The 19,535-nt window shown below is 54.0% G+C and overlaps 1 protein-coding gene across 2 annotated transcripts in view; it reads right to left on the bottom strand.

The window, feature by feature from the left end:
- The window catches only part of PPP1R37 (protein phosphatase 1, regulatory subunit 37), a 46,235-nt gene that overhangs the window by 1,478 nt on the left and 25,222 nt on the right, over positions 1 to 19,535 (bottom strand). Inside the window, exons 2-12 of one of the 2 annotated variants that reach the window (XR_439018.1) lie at positions 6,472 to 6,569; positions 5,244 to 5,289; positions 4,999 to 5,099; positions 4,304 to 4,423; positions 3,740 to 3,890; positions 3,495 to 3,650; positions 2,399 to 2,511; positions 1,798 to 1,939; positions 1,546 to 1,712; positions 1,293 to 1,453; positions 673 to 1,261 (exon numbers count right to left, since the gene is read on the bottom strand). Coding sequence is in view for 1 of the 2 variants with exons in the window: in XM_006901222.1 (XP_006901284.1) it covers positions 673 to 1,453; positions 1,546 to 1,712; positions 1,798 to 1,939; positions 2,399 to 2,511; positions 3,495 to 3,650; positions 3,740 to 3,890; positions 4,304 to 4,423; positions 4,999 to 5,099; positions 5,244 to 5,289; positions 6,472 to 6,569 (1,875 nt within the window). In the remaining variant the exon portion in view is untranslated. Of the gene's footprint in view, positions 1 to 672; positions 1,454 to 1,545; positions 1,713 to 1,797; positions 1,940 to 2,398; positions 2,512 to 3,494; positions 3,651 to 3,739; positions 3,891 to 4,303; positions 4,424 to 4,998; positions 5,100 to 5,243; positions 5,290 to 6,471; positions 6,570 to 19,535 lie in introns of both variants that reach the window. The other variant, XM_006901222.1, reaches the window with a different exon arrangement.

Raw genomic sequence — 19,535 nt, 5'->3', positions numbered from 1 at the left:
CGAGGGTCAGCTCAGCTCTTCTGGGAGCACGAGGGTCAGCTCAGCTCTTCTGGGAGCACGAGGGTCAGCTCAGCTCTGTACTGGAGGACGAGGGTCAGCTCTGCTCTGTACTGGGGGACGAGGGTCAGCTCAGCTCTGTACTGGAGGACAAGGGTCAGCTCAGCTCTGTACTGGGGGATGAGGGTCAGCTTTGCTCTGTACTGGGGGATGAGGGTCAGCTCGGCTCTGTACTGGGAGGACAAGGGTCAGCTCTGCTCTATGGGGGAGAAGGTTCGGCTGGCTCACCTCCATGTGAGAAGAAGTGGGGGAGCTTTGCTGGGGAGTGGGCTGGGGGACAGTTCAACTCTGCCAGGAGAGGGGGAATAGCCCAGTTCAGTGGGGAGAGGGCCAGCTGAGGGGGGAAGAGCTCTGCTCTGGGAGGATGGGGACAGCTCCTGAGCTGGTTTGATGGCAGTGGCACACGCCCCTGCCTGAAGAGACAGCTCCAGGGATCCAGAGAGCCTGGGTTTGTGGATCAAGTTCCCTCGCACCTTCATGGGTCAGGCTTCAGAAGGGGAAACCAAGACCCACCTGTGGCAGGTGCTGGCCCAAAGTCACTGAACACAGCACCCAGACACAGCCCAGCCTCACGCCCAGAACCCCTCCTCGCCCCACCCTGGGTGCGCCTCTCACCGTGCTCCAGGCCACAGCTGCCCCCCTTGGTCTCAGGCCCCGGGGGTGGCTCCGGGGGCAGTGCGAGGGCAAACTCCGGCTTGAGGCCATTGGGCAGCGGTGGCCCTGATGGAGGCGACTCCAGCTGTGGCTGAGGCTCAGATGCCCCTGGGTCCTGGGTGCTGATGGCCTCAGCTGGTGACTGGGAGGGTGAAGCGAGTGGGGAGGGGGAGGGGGAGGCAGGGGAAGAGGAGAGGACTGGGGAGGAGGGGTTCGGAGGTGGGGAGGCGGGAGGCTCTGCCTTCTCAGGTGGACTCTCCACCCGGGTCACCACAAACACCTTGTGGCCCCGGCCTGGGCTGGACACAGAAATTCGCTGTTCTGTGGGAGAAGTGGGGCTGCCCGAGGGGGTCCTGTCCCCAAGGCCCCGGGAGTCCGTGGGGGGCACCAGGATGGGGCAGGGAGCAGAGGGGCTCTGGCCATCGGGGGTCTCATCGTGCTGCCCGTCCTCCTCCTCCTCCTCATCGTCCCCCTCAGAGTCTGAGTCCGAGTCGGGCCCGGGCTCCGTGGGCTCCGGCACCCCGTTCTCCTGGGCCTCGGCGGCGGGCTCCTCTGCAGGGCTGGCGGGTTCCTCCCCGGACTCGCCGGGCTGCGGCTCGGTGACGGTGATCTCGGGCATGGAGGCTGACAGCTGCAGCCGCTGCTCCTTCTCCTCCTGCTCCCGCGCCAGCACGAAGTTACGCTTGCAGCCGTTCTGGATCTCGGCCAGCAGGGCCTTCTGTGTCTCGATGAAGCTCTTCACCTGCGGGCAGGGGACGGGCCTGGCTAGCAGCCTGGCCGGGGCAGGGCCGGGAGTGCCCCTGGGCTGCCTCCCCGCTCAGGGAGCCCACTCACCGCCTCCTTCTTGGGCTCGCGGTCCAGGTCCAGGCGCAGCAGGGAGTGGTTCACCTTGAGAGCCAAGGACAGCGCCATGAGTCCACCGGTTTTGATCTCGTTCTCCCGCAGGTCCAGTCTCAGGAGGCGGGGGCTCTCGGCGATGAACTCTGCCACGGCCACTGCACCTGGGGGGATGGCAGGGCTGGCCATGGGCCCCACTCGGGCCTGCCGCTCCCACCCAGCCTGGGGCCACCTGCCCCTGCCCCTCACCCTCGCATGTGAGCTTGGTGGAGGCCAAGCCCAGGCGCAGCACGCTGCGGTTGCCGATGAGGCCGTTCTTGAGGTTCCGCACGCCCTCATTCCCAATGGGGTTGTGGCCCAGGTTCAGTGTCTCCAGGCTCTGCGTGTGTGGCTGGGAGGGAAGGGATGTGGACAGGAGACAAGTGAGGGGACCCAATGGTGGTGAAAGACCCAGAAGAGCAAGTTCAAGAATACAAAGAAGCCCGCATGTGGTTCCTTCCCCTCAGCTGGGCTGTTGGGTACAAGAGAGGCGGGTGGGCGTCCTGGCCTTGGGTCTGCCAAGACCTTTATGTGTGCTTAAAAGTGTCCCCCAGGATCCCCAAGATAGGCTTGTATCCACAACCCCTGCCTCACACTGGCTTCTCACTGAGGCCTAACCCATGACCCTAAATAGCCATTTAACCTTCACCACTAAAACATATTTCAAAAAGAAAAGTTTCTTTTCTCCAAGAGATACACAGAACACAGCAGGATGAAGTCCGCACAGGCTGAAGGGGACTGTTGGGTGACAGCGGGAGGGGAACACATGGGAGCCGCCATGGACACAGGTCGGGGGTGGGGGTGGACTCACCAGTGTCATGCCCAGGAAGGCCATGCCTGTGTGTGTGAGCTGGTTGTTCCACAGCACCAGGGTTGCCAGCCCTTTCCTTTGCTCCTTGAGACCCTCACAGATGTAGGCCAGGCCTAGGGGACACACCTGGTCAGGCCCCACAAATCTCACCTGGAGTGTCTCTGAGAGACAGTTTTATTAGGGTGACCAATCAGAATGCAGAGACAGATGGTGGTTTGGCTCCATCCTGCTCTCCAGCCTTGGAGGCAGGCACACGTGGCGGAACCCCCAGCAGGGAACGTGCCTCCCCACAGCCTTGGCTCTCAGCTCAGCCTCCCCTCGGGGAGCAGCCCTCAGAGCCACGTCAGTTTCTCGTTCCCCTGACCATCCACACGCATCTCCTGACAGCTCGAGCACTGAGCATGTGTGTTTTGGCCACAGCAAAGGGACCGACAGACAGAGGTGAGTCTCCCTGCAGCCCTGAGGTGGTGCTGAGCTCGGACCTGCAGAGGGCACGTTTAGTTTGCATCTGTGGCTGCAAAGTGACAAAGCTGGTGTCCAGGCCTGGCCACTGGGGGCACACAGGGCACTCTAGTCAGCGTGGTCTTCAAGCAAACACCTCAAAACACCACTCAAAACCCAGATCCCTTTCACCTCGCTCAGGGTGACAAGGACCCACTGACCTGGACCCCATGACTCCCCCAAAATACCAATCACCCAAGCTTTCCCACCTCAAGGCCTTTGCACTTGCTGTTCCCTCTGACAGGATTCTTTCCCTGAGCCTGTCAAGGGTCTGGTTCTGTTCCTACCCTCCAGATCTCTGCACCCCCACTCTGGCCATTAGCCTAACTGTAACCCCTTCCTTAAGAGCACTTTGCATATAATTATCCCAGTTAGCTAGTCAATCTCTCACCTCTTCCTCCAGGAAGTCCTCCCTGACCACCAGCCTGAGTGAACTGCACTCCCTGGGTTCCTGCCACTCCTGCCCTGACCACTGTGGGACAGACTCAATGAGCCCCATAAAGGGACAGCCAGGCTGTCATGGTCTCCACTCTGGCCCCAGCACTGCCCAGGCGAGAACGGAGCTGGTGCAGGTGTGGGGCGGGCTGGCACCCACCTGAGTCCAGCACGTGGTTGTTGCGGAGGTCCAGGATCTGCAGGGAGCAGTTGAACTTGAGCAGGTTGCCCAGCTGTGCCGAGTCCTGCAGGCCGTTGAGCTTGTTGTCGGCCAGGTAGAGCTCCCGCAGATTCATGTTCATCTTCAGGGCAGTGGCTGCAAGGGGGTGGTGGTGATGACTGGGCAGGCCACACCCAGAGGCCCTGCCCGGGGCCCCGGCCCAGTGCACACCCTCGGGGGCTCACCGAGCAGCATGAGGGGCCGGCCCGTAAGGCAGGCGTTCTCCAGGTGCAGCACGGCTAGGCTGCTGCGGATGCGCAGGGCACGAGCCACGAAGGGTGCCGAGTGGTCCAGCAGCGGCGTGTTGCGGGCGTCCAGATACTGCAGGCAGCTCGTCTGGGGCAGCACAAAGAGTGAGTGGAGTCAGACCGGGTCCCAGCCCACTATCAGGCCACAGGTGTCACCTGGGTTTCCAGCAGGGGACACTGGTGAGGGGAAGACCCCAGAGTGAGGGGCCTGTGGGTATGAGGCCAGCCCCACCTTCTCCCAGGCCTGGCAGCTCTTGAAAGGTGACAGGCATGTGGAGGAGGAGGGAGCCTTGTTGGGAGGGAAGTAAGAGGAAGGACCTGGGGGGTGGCAGCCCGTCTCGCCATGGAAGTGAACAGGCAGAGAACAGCTCCCTGTCTTAATTCACTGCTGCCCACAGCAGGCCCTGAAGCCCACACCCTGACGCTCAGGTGATGGGACCTGAGGACTGGGGGGCTCTAGGGGCACCCCGACCCCCACGTCTGAGCCAATTCTAAGGAGACCTTGCGCATCATGTGGGCGGCAGCCTGCCAGCCACGGGTGCCGATGTGCTTGTTGAAGGAGATGTTGAGGTGGGTGGCCGACTCGTAGTACTCGATCATGTCAAAGAGGGCTGAGGCACCCTGTGGACAGAGGGGGATGGGACGTGTGGTCACAACACAGAGGCCTAGAGACGAGGGGGTCCTGAGAAGTGAGGACAGAGACGGGGGCGTCCTGAGGAGTGAGCTGTGAGTGTAGACAGAGTCCTCCCTAGGGCACCTGGAACCACACCTGTGCCTGGACCCAGCACAATGCAGTGCTGGTGGATGTGCAGTGTGTGGTCACACCAGGACTCTACTGGCCCTCTCCCCCCAACTGAATCCCCCATTGCCCTCTAACCTTGGCTTTAACTTTGGGGAAGGTGAGAACACCAGAGCCTAAGTGGGAGGCTGCTTCCAGGATGTCTCCTCAGCTCTCCTGCAAGCCTTGGGGCCATAATCCACCCCCAGGCTCAGCTCAGTTTCCCCATTTATAAATGCGTCTACCTTCCTCTATCCACACAACACCTTTCTGTTCACAATGAATGTCCCCCGACTATGCCCGTCAAGGGGCTTTGCTCCTGCTCCAGTCCGGAGCCTTGCCCAAGGGGGTTCCTTCCACCTGAAGGAGCCCTCTCCTCCCCCACCTCCAGGGACCAGATGAGGGGCACACTGCTCACATCTTCGTCAAGGTTAGTTTGCTCCAGGTCCACAACCCTGAACTGCAGCCTCTTGAAGACCTCCTCCAGGGCCTCGCACGTCTTGTAGTCAAGCTTCTCACCTACATGAGAGTGTGTGTGACGCTGAGCAAGGGCGCCTGCACCAGTGCCTGGAGCTGGCTGAGCAGAAGCGCGGCCCCGGCTCCCACCGCCTGCCCTGGGCTTGCTGTCCTCTACGCAGGGCCCAGCCTTTGCCAGACACACACCTTTCAGGTCCAGACAGTCGATGCGGTGTCCAAGGTCCGTGAACTCCTAGGGGAAAAGACAGGAAGAATGAAGCCCACAGAGGCCCTGTTGGACTCCAGGTGGGGCAGCTGGGCTTCCACCCTGAGGTGGTGGCTATCTCTGAGGTGAGCAGGAATGGTCAGTATCGTGGAGTGTGAGCAGAGTGTGAGTGAGTGCCTGCTGTCACTCAGCCCAGAGCCCCTGCCTGGACCAGGAAGCACCCAGTCACTCCTGGCTCTGTTCCCCCACAGGTACCAGCTCCAGCTCTCTGGATTTCTCACAACATGAACCAAGAGGGCAGGTATTGCAATGAGCTCCAACAACAGATGAAAAGGTGAGGCTCAAGTCTGCTGTCTGGGCAGGGCTGGTCAGCTCCAGGCCTGTGCCCCTGGCCACACTAAGGCCTTCTGTCCCTGGCTCTGGTAGTGCTTCCTCCTGGACTCCCCCCTCTGGGAGAAAAGGTACAGAGATGGGTGGATATGGTTACCTGGAACATTCTAGAGGGACCAACATAGGCTAAAGCACTAAGGCAATGGAGAACAAGGTGTGGCAAGACCCTATTTGGATAAAACTGGGAAAACTCCCCCAGCTCTATGCACGCTGGTAATCAGCACACCCGATGGTGAGACACAGAAAAGCTGAGGGTCAAACCTACTTACAACTTTTGGGACTTCTGGGAGTGGGGCTGGGACAAGGAGGGCTGCCCACTATTACATGTCTGTGTTATTTTAACATAGGAAAACTCAAAGAATGTCTATTACTTTCATAATTAAGAAAGTCAGGGGTAGATATCTCTATGTGTGATTTCCCCCCTGTGGGGACACTTTGTAGGGGGTGACAGACACCGTAAATGTCTTACTTTAGACAGTTCTGTACTGCTTAGATATTTAAGAAGGATTGGTTGTTCTTTGAACTACTTTCTCTGGGGAAGAAAGATGCTGTGCTCTGTTCCCACAGAGACCACAGCTCTAGGGAGCGCTGTGCGGCCCTACCTTGTACTACGGCGCTGCTCTGAGCTGGGCTTCACTCAGCGGCTAGGGGCTGATGATACGATGAAGACCATCAAGTGTACTGAGGGGAAAAGATTTTCTAACCTGTTCTTACACAGGCTGCTTGGCGCCCCAACCCTTCACTCTGTCTGGGGGGCTGGGCTGGGTGTGTGTGGGTGTCCTGCAGCTGCCCCCCACCCCATTGCCCTGTAACCTCTACCTGGAGCTGCCGGAGGAGCTTGGGGATCTGCCTGCAGTTGAGCTTCTGGCAGGCCTGCTTGTAGGCGCCAACGACCTCATCCACGGTCACGTTCTGGGCTGTGGACAGAGGACCAGACTGTGACAACCAGACCCCTCAAGGGCCTCCACCGGAAGCCATGCCCCCTCCTTGCCCCCAGGTGCCTGCCAAGAGTCCCACCCAAGTGTTAATTATTTTTAAGGAAGCTTGCCTCTCCCCTTTCACTCTAGGTGAAAGTACTCCTCCCCCCTTTTCTGGCTCGTGGGGAGGTGGAGCTGGGATCCAGCACAGTCTCAAGAGCACCCTCATGTGGCCTCTCAGCAGCAGTGCATCATCAGGACTCCATCCTAGACCAGGGACCCCAGACACAGGGGCACAGACCGCAGCAGCAGCTGGGCCTGAGAAAAGCTCACAGTAATAATGGACAGAGGCTCACAGAATGAGTGAAGGGCTGTGCCCCAAACCAACAAGTTCTGGTCCCTGTGGGAGCAGGATGGCCCAGCCTGGAGGCAGAAAAAGCTTGCACAGGCTCCAGAGCAGGAAAGCTAGGCTGTCTGTTCATAGATCTGCCTCTTCTGGTGCTTCGTAAATGCACCCCAAAGTCCCAGAGAGCCTCCTGTTCACTAAGCGCAGGGGCTGCAGAGCATGTGTACGATGAACCCCAGTTGGATGGGGGTGGGGCTGGAGGAAAGGACCGGCCTGCAGCTTCTTCCCCTCTATTCCCCTTAGGACGGGCTTTCCCTAGGTGTTGCAACCTTAGTGGAGGTCTTGGTTTTGCAGTTAGAGTCCCCCCCACTGGCGTCAGCATGTTCACAAGCTGCACAGATGCAGTATCTGCACACCCCGTGCTGACTGAACCCAGCGGGCAGCGTTCTCTATGGAGCGCTTCTGCCAGCGCCTCCCGGTCTGAAGCGTCAGCAACGGGCTGTGGTTGCCACCAGAGTCTGTCTGTCTGATCCAGATTTCAAAGTAGAATAATAACCTTACTTTTAGTGGGGGGGGGGGCTAAGGGAGTAGCTGGGGGTCACCAGCTTCCCCAGGTGTCTGCTGGCCTCTTGCAGCCCCAGGGAGTCCAACCAAGGCTATGGGGTCTGGGCTTCAGGGACCCTGACTTTGAATGGGGGAAATGATCCCCACCCCCAGTGAAATTTAGCATGTCCTTCTCGTGAACTCGGGCACACAGGGAAGTGTCAGAAGATCCTGTGACCTTCACCAAGAGGAGTTTCACATCCCGTGATAGTTACTGCCCATGTTAACCACTCAACACCCGCTAAGTACAGCAAAGGTGAGCGGCCTGCACCCAGCAGCTGGTGGCAGGAGAGAGGAGGCCATCCGAGGGAGGATCTCTGTGGGCCGGAATCGACGGCAGCGGGTTTGCCTTTCTGGTTTATGTTGGGGCTGCCACCCATCCTGCTATTTCAGAAGCCAATTCTGACTGACAGGGACCCCACAGGCCAGAGCTGCCCCACCGGGCTCCCAGCTGGAATCTTTCTAAAAGCAGACTACTGTCCTATTTTTCTCCTGGATGGGGGTGGGGGAGGGACTGAAGGTTCTGGGCAGTCAATCTTTCTGTTAGCACCCCTGGTTTTTTAACTGCTGCAGCACCTGGTCACCTTGAGTCAACAGGCAACAATAGTCACTAACACCTTAAAACTATTATTACGCTGTCTTTCCACTGGTACCTAATGGGTCTTATGTTTTGCCTGAGGAGAGGCCCACAGGTTTACTGGCTGATCCAAGGGTGAGGACCTGGCCCTGGACAGACATTTCAGCAAAGGGCCCCTGGGCTCAGGCTGAGCTGGCCTTGTCACATGGAACAAGGCCAAAGTAGACAAGTACGCGTGGGCTGCCATCATCATCCCAAGTGGCACTAAGCAGGACTCATTTTAAGTTAAACATTCAAACTCAACAGCACCTTTGGGGCATTACTGTTAACGTCCTCTCTTACAGGAAGCCTTCCCTGACTGCCTGGGCTGGAGTGGGTGACCCTGTGGCTTCTCCACTGCAGCCTTGCCCACTTGGAGTCCTCACTGCCTAGGGACGGTCTTTCTCCCCCACTGCACAGTGTGAACCCCTGAGGGTGCCTGAGGTCTGTCACCCCCATGTCCCCAGTACTGCCAGCAGGGTCCGATACACAGTAGTTATCAAAGCACATTTGTTACCAGACGGCTGGACAGGTGGATGGAGGCTCTCCTCGACACTCGGGTGTTAGAAAAAGAGTAGGAGGGGGCAGGGGGGACAGTGTGCCCTGGTGGAAAATGTTGGAAAGCGTGATGAGGTGAACAGCTGAGCCAATGGTCAAGCAGCCACCGAAGCGCAATCTCAGGGCCACCGACATAGACAGTACTTGGGGGTGGGGGTGGGGTGCAATCCCTCCGGCTTGGATTGCATTTCTGATTGGCTCCATTTTAGGAGGAAACTGAGGCTGCCAATCACTCTGAGCACAGTGTGCCTGTGGGTGGCAGGGCTGGAGCTGTCTGGGTCACTGCACAGTGCCAGGCATTCCAGACCCTACAGGGACAGGACACCACCCACACCCAGTCCTAGCCCTCCCCCCCAGGAGAGCGCACCCTCAGCCGGTCCTAGCACCTCTGGGGGGTGGCTGCATCACCACCTCAGAGCTGGGCACTACCTGTGGAATGGAGGTGAGGTTTCCCAAATGGCCCCCTTACACATCCGGCCGGCACGGAGCTCTCTGCAAATCAGAAGTGGGGTTCCCTGAGTGGGGCCTTCTTGGGCACACTCCTCAGCAATGGAGCGGCCTGTAGAAGTTTGTGCATGAGTTTCAAATTATGCGATGCTAAAATGTACATTTTTTAAAAAAATAAATCACCATTTTAACACTTTTAATGTCACAACTGAGTGACAATAAGCCCATCACCACTGTGTAAGTGTTATCACTACCTGTTTTCCAAAAGTCTGACCCTTGGTGCACAAGCCCCTCCCAGCCCCAGAGCCTGGTACCACCGATCTACCAAGTGTCTGCTTATTCTAAATACTTGACACAAGTGGGAGCACAATATGCCTCCTTTTGTGTCTGACGTTTCATAAAACATTTTCCAGGTTCATCCCTGTCATGGCATGTGTCTGAGTTTCTCTTTACAGCTGACCGATATTCCTGGGCATTTACACACAGGCTGTGTCCTGTTACAATGTCAGGCGGATCGGACAACTCACACTCGCCTTTGAATGTTATATAAATCTGCCCTCGCTGTGAAACAATCCAATGAGCTCCTACTCGTACTCGCAACAAACTCTTCAGCACAATCACCTTCACTGGCTGCGTGTGCGGCTTTTAGCCCTTTCAAGACTTGTTTTCTGCTTTTTAAAAACTTGCTGAAGCATCTGTGTTCAAATAATGGAGAATATTTAGAATGACATTTTTAAGGGATTAATGTGGATTTTGAATGAAATCAGGTCACACACATCCAGAGGGCATCACTGGTGCTGGTGGGATGAAGCTGGTGTCTTGAGATCCACAGAGTTAGGCAGGTTCCCATCAGAGGGCAGCAGACATGAGTGTGGGGAGAAATTCCTCACAAAGCCCCAGTGTTTTGAGTCCTGTGTGCCCCAAGGCCACAATATGGTTAAATCAGTAAATTGAAACAAAAATAAAAACTGTGTGTACCTGTCCTGATTTACCTTCAGTAGTCACGAAAAGACACACTTAGGAACAGATTTCATTTCTAAACTGGGGACTGTTAATGCGCGCGCGCGCACATACACACACACACACACACACACACACTCTCTCTCTCTCTCTCTTCCCTTTCCGCTCACTCTCTTCTGTCTATTCATCTGATGATTACTGGATTGTTTTCACCTTCTGGTTTATTATGAACAGTTTTCTTATGGACACTTACATTCATGTATCTGTTAAGTGTTTCTGTCTTCAAGTTTCATACATAAACCCAAGAGCACGCTTGCTGGGTATCATGGCAATTCTATATTTAACTTTCCAAGAAATGGCTAAGCTGTTTTCACAGCATGATGTTATAATCCCACCAGTAATGGTATTTTTCAATCCCCTGCTATGCATCTGAGAGCTGAACAATGAATAAAGATGAAGGAAGAATTGACACCTTTGAGCTGCTGTGCTGGAGAATACCAAACATAAACCAAAAGAACAGACAGACATATGTCTTGGAGAAAGCGCAGCCAGAGTATTCCTCATCGCAGAGTCAAAGACAATGACGCTGAGTCATCTCACATACTTTTGGCATGTTGTTAAGACAGGCTATTTCTTGGACAGGGACATGAGGCTTAGTGGACGGTCAGTGAAAAAGAGGAATACCTCAACTCTGTGTCAATCCAAGAGCTTAATTGGTGGCCTTGGCAACAGGCTCAAGTATCTCAGAGATGATAAGGTTGGCACAGGACAGGATAGGAGAGGGTTCAGATGTGTTGTTTATAGGGTCATCAAGAGTCATACTTGATTCGAGGCCTCTTAATACAACAACCATCACCAATAAAGGGTGAGTGTTCCAGTCTCTCCACATCCCCATCTAACTTGTCAGTTTCTAGTACCAGGTAACAACTATCCTCATCAAGGTGACGCTGCATTAAAGACTAAGGCACACCTGATCCAAGCCAACACATTTCAATTGCTTCCATGCATCTGAAAGTTGCACAATGAGTAAGGAAGATCAAAGAATTGATGCCACTGAACCGTGGTGTTGGTCAAGTGTATTGAGTATCCCAGGGACTGTCAAAAGAACAAATAAATCTTTCCCGGAGGAAGTGCAACCAGGGTGCTCCTCAGAGGCAAGGAGCCTCTCACATATTTTGGGCATGCTGTCAGGAAGGGCCAGTCCTTAGAAAAAGTAATCATTCTGGGAAAGGTGGCAGAGTTGGAGAAATGAGAGGAAAGCCCTCCATGAGATGGACTGGCAGTGGCTGTGACGGCGAGCCTGAGCACCTCAGAGACGGTAAGGACGACACAGCACAGCACAAGGTTCAGATCACATGGTCCCTAGGAGTTCGCTGACGAGTAACAACTACTTGTGGGTGGAAGACAAATTGGATCCCTCTCTCACAGGTTTCAAAATCTATTTCATTCAATTAAATATAAATATAGATGAAAGCATGAAGTAGAGGACTTGGCTAACTGCTCATTTTGACATGACAGGGCAATCTGACCCCAAAAGCCATCAAAGACAGAAACCACAAATGGAAGCAAATCAACAGACTTGACCACATTAAAGTTTAAAATTGTGTATCAATGTTTTTTAAAAATTAAAAAGGACCTTGAGACTGGTCCTTACACATTCTTCAAACTTGGAACTGAACTCAGCCCAGGGATCAGCTTTCAGCCAAAGAAGAGACAGGCTAATAAAGTGGGTAACGACAGCAAGGAGGGGCGCACTCCACAGACCAATCAATTATACAAGACCAAAAATGCAGTGTTTGCCCAAAACACAGGTCAGAAGACAGCAAGGGAAAGGACAGATGGGCAAATGGAAATGGGGCTCCCAGGGAGGAGCGGGAAGAATGCTGCTGTCAAAAGACACACGTGTGTAAGCTGTTGAATGGAAAACGAATTTGCTCTGTCAACGTTCACCCAAACTACAATTAAAAGGTTAAAAAAATTAAAAGGGAAATACAAAATTGGGGCAACAACTGAACACAATAAAGGAACTGCCTTGCAGGGTGGTGGGTCCAAGGGGCCGACTCCACACAGCCCTGGGCGCCTCAAGAGCCTGGGTTAGGGTCTGACTCTGGGTAGTTCTCTCAACTCTAACCTGCTGTTTCCTCAAGTCTAAACCGGAAATTTGGGTGCAATCTCATCAGTCTGACCCTGGAGACCCCATGCGCACCAGACTGAAGCACTGGTGTTTGAAGCTGGCTTCAGCTGCTGTTGCAGCCACTGTGCCCACCCACCCTGATGAGGGTCTTCCTCTTTTCACTGACCCTCAATTGTTATTTGCCAGCTTCTAGTCAGAGGGGCCCTCTGAACTAAAGAATGAAGCACTGCTTAGATAAGAGGAGCTTACTTGCAAGGGTGGTGAGGAGATCATGTGAAGACGAGCCCTGCAGGTTCTAGGGACCATTTACCTGCAGCTCACGTGCCACAATCAAGTGTGGTGGTCAGAGGTTGACCCAGTGGGTGGTGGGGTTGGCTGGGAGGCGAGACTAGTTCAGAGCCTGGCTAGGGGGAAGGGTGGCTGTTCCCCTGTCCAGTCTCTCAGATCAGAGCCCAGGTCTCTAACCCAGAAGCACCCACATGTCACAGCTACCATCTGACACCCCCTTCAGCCATCTGATACCTCTCTGGCATCCACAGAGTTCAGATTGAGGCACAGCCTGGAGTTCCACCATTTACACCCACCCATTTACAGAGGGGAAATGGTGACCAAGAGTAGGCAGGTGAGGCAGATACTCTAAAAGATAGTAGGGAAGTGTCTTCAAGGTCCCTCCAGAGACAAAAGTAACACAACAAAGGCAGCAGGTCGGGACTCAGGGAATGCCCACCACTGTGCAGGCTGTGGTGTATGGAGCCGACTCTGAGACCCAGAGCTGCCCTCATCTCCCTCCCCACTCTGCCAGTAGTGTTTCCCAAGGCCAGGTGCCGATACCAGGGTGACACTGCAGCGTGTTGGGGGCTTGTAAATGAATGCATCTTAATGATTATGCATTCATTCATTCATTCATTTATTTATTAATAAAAAGAGCAAAACAATTATTCACGATACAATTACTACTGCATAGGAATGAGACTAAATTAATTGTTACTTTTGCTGTTATGTGCCCTCAAGTCACCCACGACTCACGATGACCCTATGTACAGTAGTTCTGAACCCTGCCCTATCCTGAGCCAGTCGCACTGTCTCTGACACACTTACCCCCATTACCAGTTTGTCTGTTAATCCATCTCATCTGGGGTCTTCCTCTCCTGCGCTGTCCCCTCCACCCTTCCAAGCATGATATCCTTCTCCAAGGACTGGTCCCTCCTGGCCACGTGCCCAAAGTATGAAGTACGTGCGCTTCAAACCAGAGCTTCAAAATCCTTGCCTACAAAAAGCAGCTTGGGGGAGCTCTGGTGGCCTAGTGGCAAGAAGGTGCACTGCAATCCCAGAGGTGCATGGTTCGAATCCACCAGATGCTCTGCCGGGAAAGGAGGGACAATCTCCTCCTGTGCCAGTTAGATCTGATTTGACGGTACACAGACACACAAAATAATAATAAAATTTTTTTTTAAAAAAAGCAGCTTGGTTTCAACCTCTCCAAGACAACTTCTGTTTGTTCTCTTGGCAGTTCATGGTATGTTCAAGACTCTTCTCAAGTACTACAGCTCTAATACCTGGGATTTGGACTTGTAGCTTCTTAACCTCACGAGACTGGCAGGAGTGGGAAAGACCAGAAGCAGCACAAGGCAACACACGGAAGTGACTTGGGGCCTGAGCCATCATAGCAAGGAGGTGCTGGCTGGGCAGGAGGGAGCGGAAGGGGATGCTGGTGGAGCGGGCAAAGGTGCAGGACAAGAAACACGTGCCAAGGTGGGAGGGGTGGGCGGGCACCAACACTGAATCTATTTGCTCTTTCTCAAAGTAAATTGTTTATCTTGTCAGATATTGTTCTAAAGCTGAGCATCCAAATTAAGATAGACAAGGAAGGATTGATCATTCACCTCCAAAATAACAGGCCTTTGAAAACCCTATGTATGAAATTAATTACAGCCTAAAAAGTCAAGGAAAAAGGCTAGGTAATAGCAGTGCGGGCAAGAACAAAGCCCTCTGAGCTGCTATTATCCCATTCACTTTGCATGCATTAAGTGAAGTAGGTGCATCTTTATTGTAAAGAGAAGGAGACTGAGGCACAGGGGTCCACAGTCAAGGACTTGCCCAAGTTCACACGCAGAGTCGCCAGCAGGGCTGGAATCTGGATCTGGCCCTGCACGGAGAAACCATTGTTGCTGAGTCGATTCTGACTTGACAGGGAGCGTACAGGACAGAGTGAGGCTGCCATGCTGGCTCCAGGGCTGGCATCTTAAAGGAAGCAGTGGCTTCACTCTTCTCCCAAGAAGTGGCTGGTGGGTGCTAACTGTCAAGCTTCCAGTGAGAATGCAAGTGCTTTATCAATGGGCCACCAGAGCACCTTCTTCAGGACAAGACGTAACACGAAATGAAGACAAATCGACAAGGGGATATAACCCTGGAGGGCTCCAGTGCTGGCCACACCAGCTGCCCAGCTCCCCAGCTGTCAGTCGGCTCTGGGGAGCCCACACGAGTCTCTCCGCAAACCTGTACAGTGCTGCCCACCCAGCAGACAGACAGCCCCTCTCCAGTCTCACTCTCACTTGGTGCCTACACAGTTCTAACCCTGTGAGGGCATCTCCCCAGGTGAGGATGCGGCCGAGTCCAGGCCAGCGGTCAGAGTCACTAAGGAAGAAAGCAGCCAGCTCCAGTGACGGGGCCTAGGGCTTAAAGTAACTTATAGAGGGGCAACAATTATAGCTCACAGCATCATAATTAGCTAAGAGTCGCTGGGTGCACTCAGCTACTAATCAAGGAGTGGGTTGTTCAAATTCCCCTAAAAAGTTCCTCAGAAGAAATACCTGGCAATCTATTGCCAAAATAGGCAAACCTCACCACTGGTGACTCACGGACACCTCCAGCTACTTTCTGAGACTGCTAACAGGGAGACTGCCTCATATTTCCCCTCTGTGCCTCAGTTGCCTTATCTGAAAAGTAGGACTAAATGTTACTCACTTACAGGCCCACTGTGGTAATTTAACAGTCAGGGTCTGGAGCAGTATAAGTTTCTGTGTGGCCCCCACCCCAGCTGGAACCAGGGACCTGCTCTGCTCCCTGGCAGCTCCCAGCACATGCCAGGTCCAAGAGCAAGGCCACGATCAAGAGCACTGTAGACCTAGCCTCAGGCACCACCAGGCACACAGGGATGTGAGGTGGGTACATGTCAAAGTACGTGCTGGAAGCTAATGCAGCACTCAGAGGCCGACTTTGGCAGGGCCAGGAGTTCAAATTGTAGTCGTAGAAGAGGGGGAATATATGAGTGTTCTGGAGAGAAAATGTGCGTGCTCTGCGTGTATTCATGAGTGTGGGTCAGAGGAGGACGTGCAGCATGAATGACTGGGATCAGAGGCCTGCATCTCACCCCTCACCCTGCTAAGGCCACGCTCAACGAGAGCTGCCACCCCACCCATCCCACCAAAAACGACATCTGTGGTGGCAGGAGATAAGGGACATGAGGGCACAGCTGCACTGGGTGAAGTCACCTCACCAGGGAACACTGGAGAGGGCTGATGGCGGTGGTGGTGGCCGCTTCCAAGCACTGAGGACTGACTCTAAGGCACCATGCTAAGAGCTTTCCCAGGCTCTTTTCATCTGCACCCCTAGTGTGAAATCAGGGGACACCAGCCCCAGGAGGGCAAGTGATCTGCCAAGAAGAGGCAGAGCTGGAGCACACGCTGGATCCGGTCTGCACTGAAACCAGAGCTGCTTCCTTCTCTGCTGGCCGCCCGAGGGCCAGAGGACGGGTCCCGGGTCGGGGGAGCACAGGGAGGAGGAGAGCCACACAGAGGGAGGAACAGAGCTCTAAGGCAGCTGGCATGTGAGCGTGGTTGCAGAGCTGGGGGCTTCCAGCCGCCCACGGAGAGGGCTGGTGGTGCAACTGGATCTGCTGCAGCAGAAAGCCTGCCTCCTCCCCGTCCCCGCTGAGGCCCTGACAAAGGGACAGAGAGAAACCGGACACCAGGTGTCAGGTGACAAGCGGAGCTGCAGGCCTATGGATCTCTCCCTCCAGACACAGTCGGGCTGGGTGACAGAGGTGGGAGTGGGTACCACAAGCAGGCAGCTGCCCAGGTGGTAATAAGCCCACAGGAGACATGGCGCTGGGGCTCAGTGGCTCTGGGGGCCAGGTGGCAAATGACAAACCAATGGGGATACTATTGGGGGTGTCCAGGTAAGTCCAGAGGCAGGAGAGTTGGGATCTATCTCCTCATACCGCCCCTCTGCCCAGACTGTGTATCTACCAGGTGAAATGGGGACCTGACAGAGTCTGAAGATCCATGGGCCAGGTTCTGAGACCCCAGAGATTCTGAGGACAAGCACACTTTGAACAACCATCCTCTGCAGGGCTGGCCCATTTATGTGTGACATGTGCGTGAGGAGGGCCCCAATGTGATGGCAGAGGGAGGGGAGCCTGCTCCAAGGGCCCAACCATCAAGTTGGGGGTCTGTATCCCCATTTCAGACACATGTGACATGATGTTCCATCCCAGTCCGGCTGGAGCTTAATCACCTAGCGGGGACAAAGAAGACACTAACAGAGAGCGGGAGGGCGGGGTCCACTGTGTGCCTGTGCACAGGGAACAGCAACACAGGCCACTGTGTGGACAGGCGAGGTAAGGGTGGGAAGTGAGAATGTCAGAGCGGACCTCGGCGAGGACTTTGTTCTCTGTGTGAGATGGGAGCCATAGGAGCATCATCTATACTCTGGAGGAGTGGGGTCCCTGTGAAGATTCTGGGGCCCAGGATATTAGCAGAGCGGTAACAGGCCTCGAGTCCAATTGGCCTCCTGCTCTGATAGGGGAGACTGGGGAGACCTCCTCTCTTATATTGACAACCTGACACATCCTTGGGCAGCTGACTAAGAGGGACAGAAAGCAGCCCAGGAAGCTCTTGTGAGCATTTTCCCTGCTCACTAGGCCTCATGCTGGCTACACCTCACCAAATCCTCTAACCTCCTCAAGAAAGACTCTTTATTTAGGCATTCAAATCAGTTCTTCCTGCTTCAAACATATGTGACAGACAGAAAGCAGGAGAGATCCAGATTTGTACCAGAATGTTAACCAGAATGGGAAAAATTAGGTGCCGACATCCTGCTAGAAACTTAATTTTCTTTAGAAATCAAGAGCAGTGTGTCTGCTGCATAGCAATCAAATTTCCTGACTGGCAGAGTTCAAAACCATGATGCCCTGCTCAAAGATGGCAGCCCTAGTGAACATGTCAGCTCTCCACGGTCTTGATGATAAATCGACTTTTCCACAACATGTTTCCGAAAGGGGTAAGTACATCTTTTCTGGGGCCATTTCATGGTTCTTATGGCTTCAGTGTCTAATTTCTCCTGTCCCAGTTGTTCTGCTTCACACAAATTTTAGGTTGTTAGAATGTCACGTGGCTGATCATGTTAATGAGTGAAACAGTTCAAAGGCCTGCTATTTGAAAGATTTTATTATTTTTGTGTGCGTGTACCGTCAAATCAGATCTGACTGGTACAGGAGGAGATTGTCCCTCCTTACTCAGCAGAACATCTGGTGGATTCGAACCGTTCGCCTCTGGGATTGTAGTTGCAGCTCCTTGCCACTAGGCCACCAGAGCTCCCCGAAAGATTTTTTTTAACATGGAAAATATTTTATTTTCATTGTTGCGTATTTTCATCCCCACCCCTGCCCTCCTTGCACTGCACCCCTTGCTCCAGACTGCTGTCATGCATAATCTCTTTTCAGACTGGCAGTGCACACAGACAGAAGGAGCAGACTTGACTTGAAGCATACACATGCACAGTTGTCAAGTCTCGTCAGGAGTTACAAGGAGCCTCCACGGGGCAGTGGTTAAGCGTTTGCTGCCAACTAAAAGCTCTGAAATTCCAACTCACAGCTTTTTCAAGGGGGAAAAATGAGGCAGCCGGCCTCTGTAGCCACTGGAACTCAGTGGGGCAGCCCTACTCTGCTCTGTTCTTAACAACAACTTTGTCCTATAGGGTCAAAACAGCTTTGGTTTCACCTTAAGTGGCCACATTTTTCTGAAAGGGCCAGATAATAATTATTTTAGGCTTCACAATCTATACGGCCTCTGCTGCAACTGTTTAACTCAGTGCAGAGAAAACAGTCACAGGCAGCATGTAACAAGTGAGCATGACTGGGTGCCAACAGAACTTTATTCACATTTGGGGAAAACCTCCGTCACTTTACAGTCCTCTATCTATTACATGCTGCTGTACAGCCATCCATCTATCGCAGGCTGCTGTTCTTCTGTCTTAAGTGAGAGGTTTGATTTCAAAGAAATCATTAATCTTATTCTCAAAAAGTCAATCTCTCTAGATTTCTAATAGGAGTATAATTTTAAAAGGCAGAAAACCTATTTAAGGCACAGCTGGCCCACTCGGGCCTCGTATGTCATTTCTGGAAGGAGTGGCGCAGGCGCTCAGAAGGCAGCCGTGCGCGAGGATTCAGCACCCAGGCAGGGTGGGCTGTGACGGAAACCAATGAGAGACTCTGGTTTCTGGCCTGGGTGACTGGGAAGGCAGTGGCCGACACAGGAAACGTCCGGGTCCTGGCGTGTGCTGCACAGAACCAATGTACATAAGAGAGAAAGCAACCCTTGCTACAGTATTCTCCAGAACTGCCAGTCTAGGGAAGGCACAGGAGGAATCAGGCAGCGTGACTACAGATCTTTGGTCTGACTCACCATCACCACCACCACCCAGCCCCGAGGGCCCGGGTTCAAACACCTGCTCCACACTTGACAATCCCACATCCCTACAGCCTCCTGGGCCTTCTTCCACCTCTCAAGGGCCTGGAGTGCTCCATATCACATGCCCTATCCAATGTACAGGGAGCTCCCAGAACTGTTTGCTACCGTTGATGACATCATTCTGTGCCCACCAAACCAAGCACTTAACAGGCTCCCCACCTGACAGATGCTAAGATGAAGGCTCTAGGTCATCCCTGGGCCCAGTTGGGTCTGACTCCTCCCTCAACTTGGAGGACAGCATGGAGGGGTCGATATGGTCTATGCTGTGCTTCCAACACTGCACAGCAAGGGCCTGGTGTGGAGAAGGGACCAAAATAGGGAGAGCAAACAGACAGGCAGATGGCCCCGAAGTGGAATGAGACTTTTACCAGATGACCTGGTCCACCTAGGACAGTGGACACTGAGTCTCCACATGCAACTCTGGCTCTCAAAGAACAAGGCAGCCCACCTCACCCTAGTGTCCCTCCTCCCACAGTCAGGTCACTGAGGGTGGCGAAGCTTCAGTAGAAGGCAGGGCTAGAGGGCTCAGGCAAGCTCTCAGGGCTGCAAGACT

Source organism: Elephantulus edwardii, unplaced genomic scaffold, assembly GCF_000299155.1.
Source record: "Elephantulus edwardii isolate Elephantulus edwardi_28Jun2011 unplaced genomic scaffold, EleEdw1.0 scaffold00315, whole genome shotgun sequence".
Taxonomy (NCBI): Eukaryota; Metazoa; Chordata; class Mammalia; order Macroscelidea; family Macroscelididae; genus Elephantulus; species Elephantulus edwardii.
The sequence above is the reverse complement of the archived record's forward strand: the minus strand, read 5'-3'. Positions and strand labels throughout refer to the sequence as shown.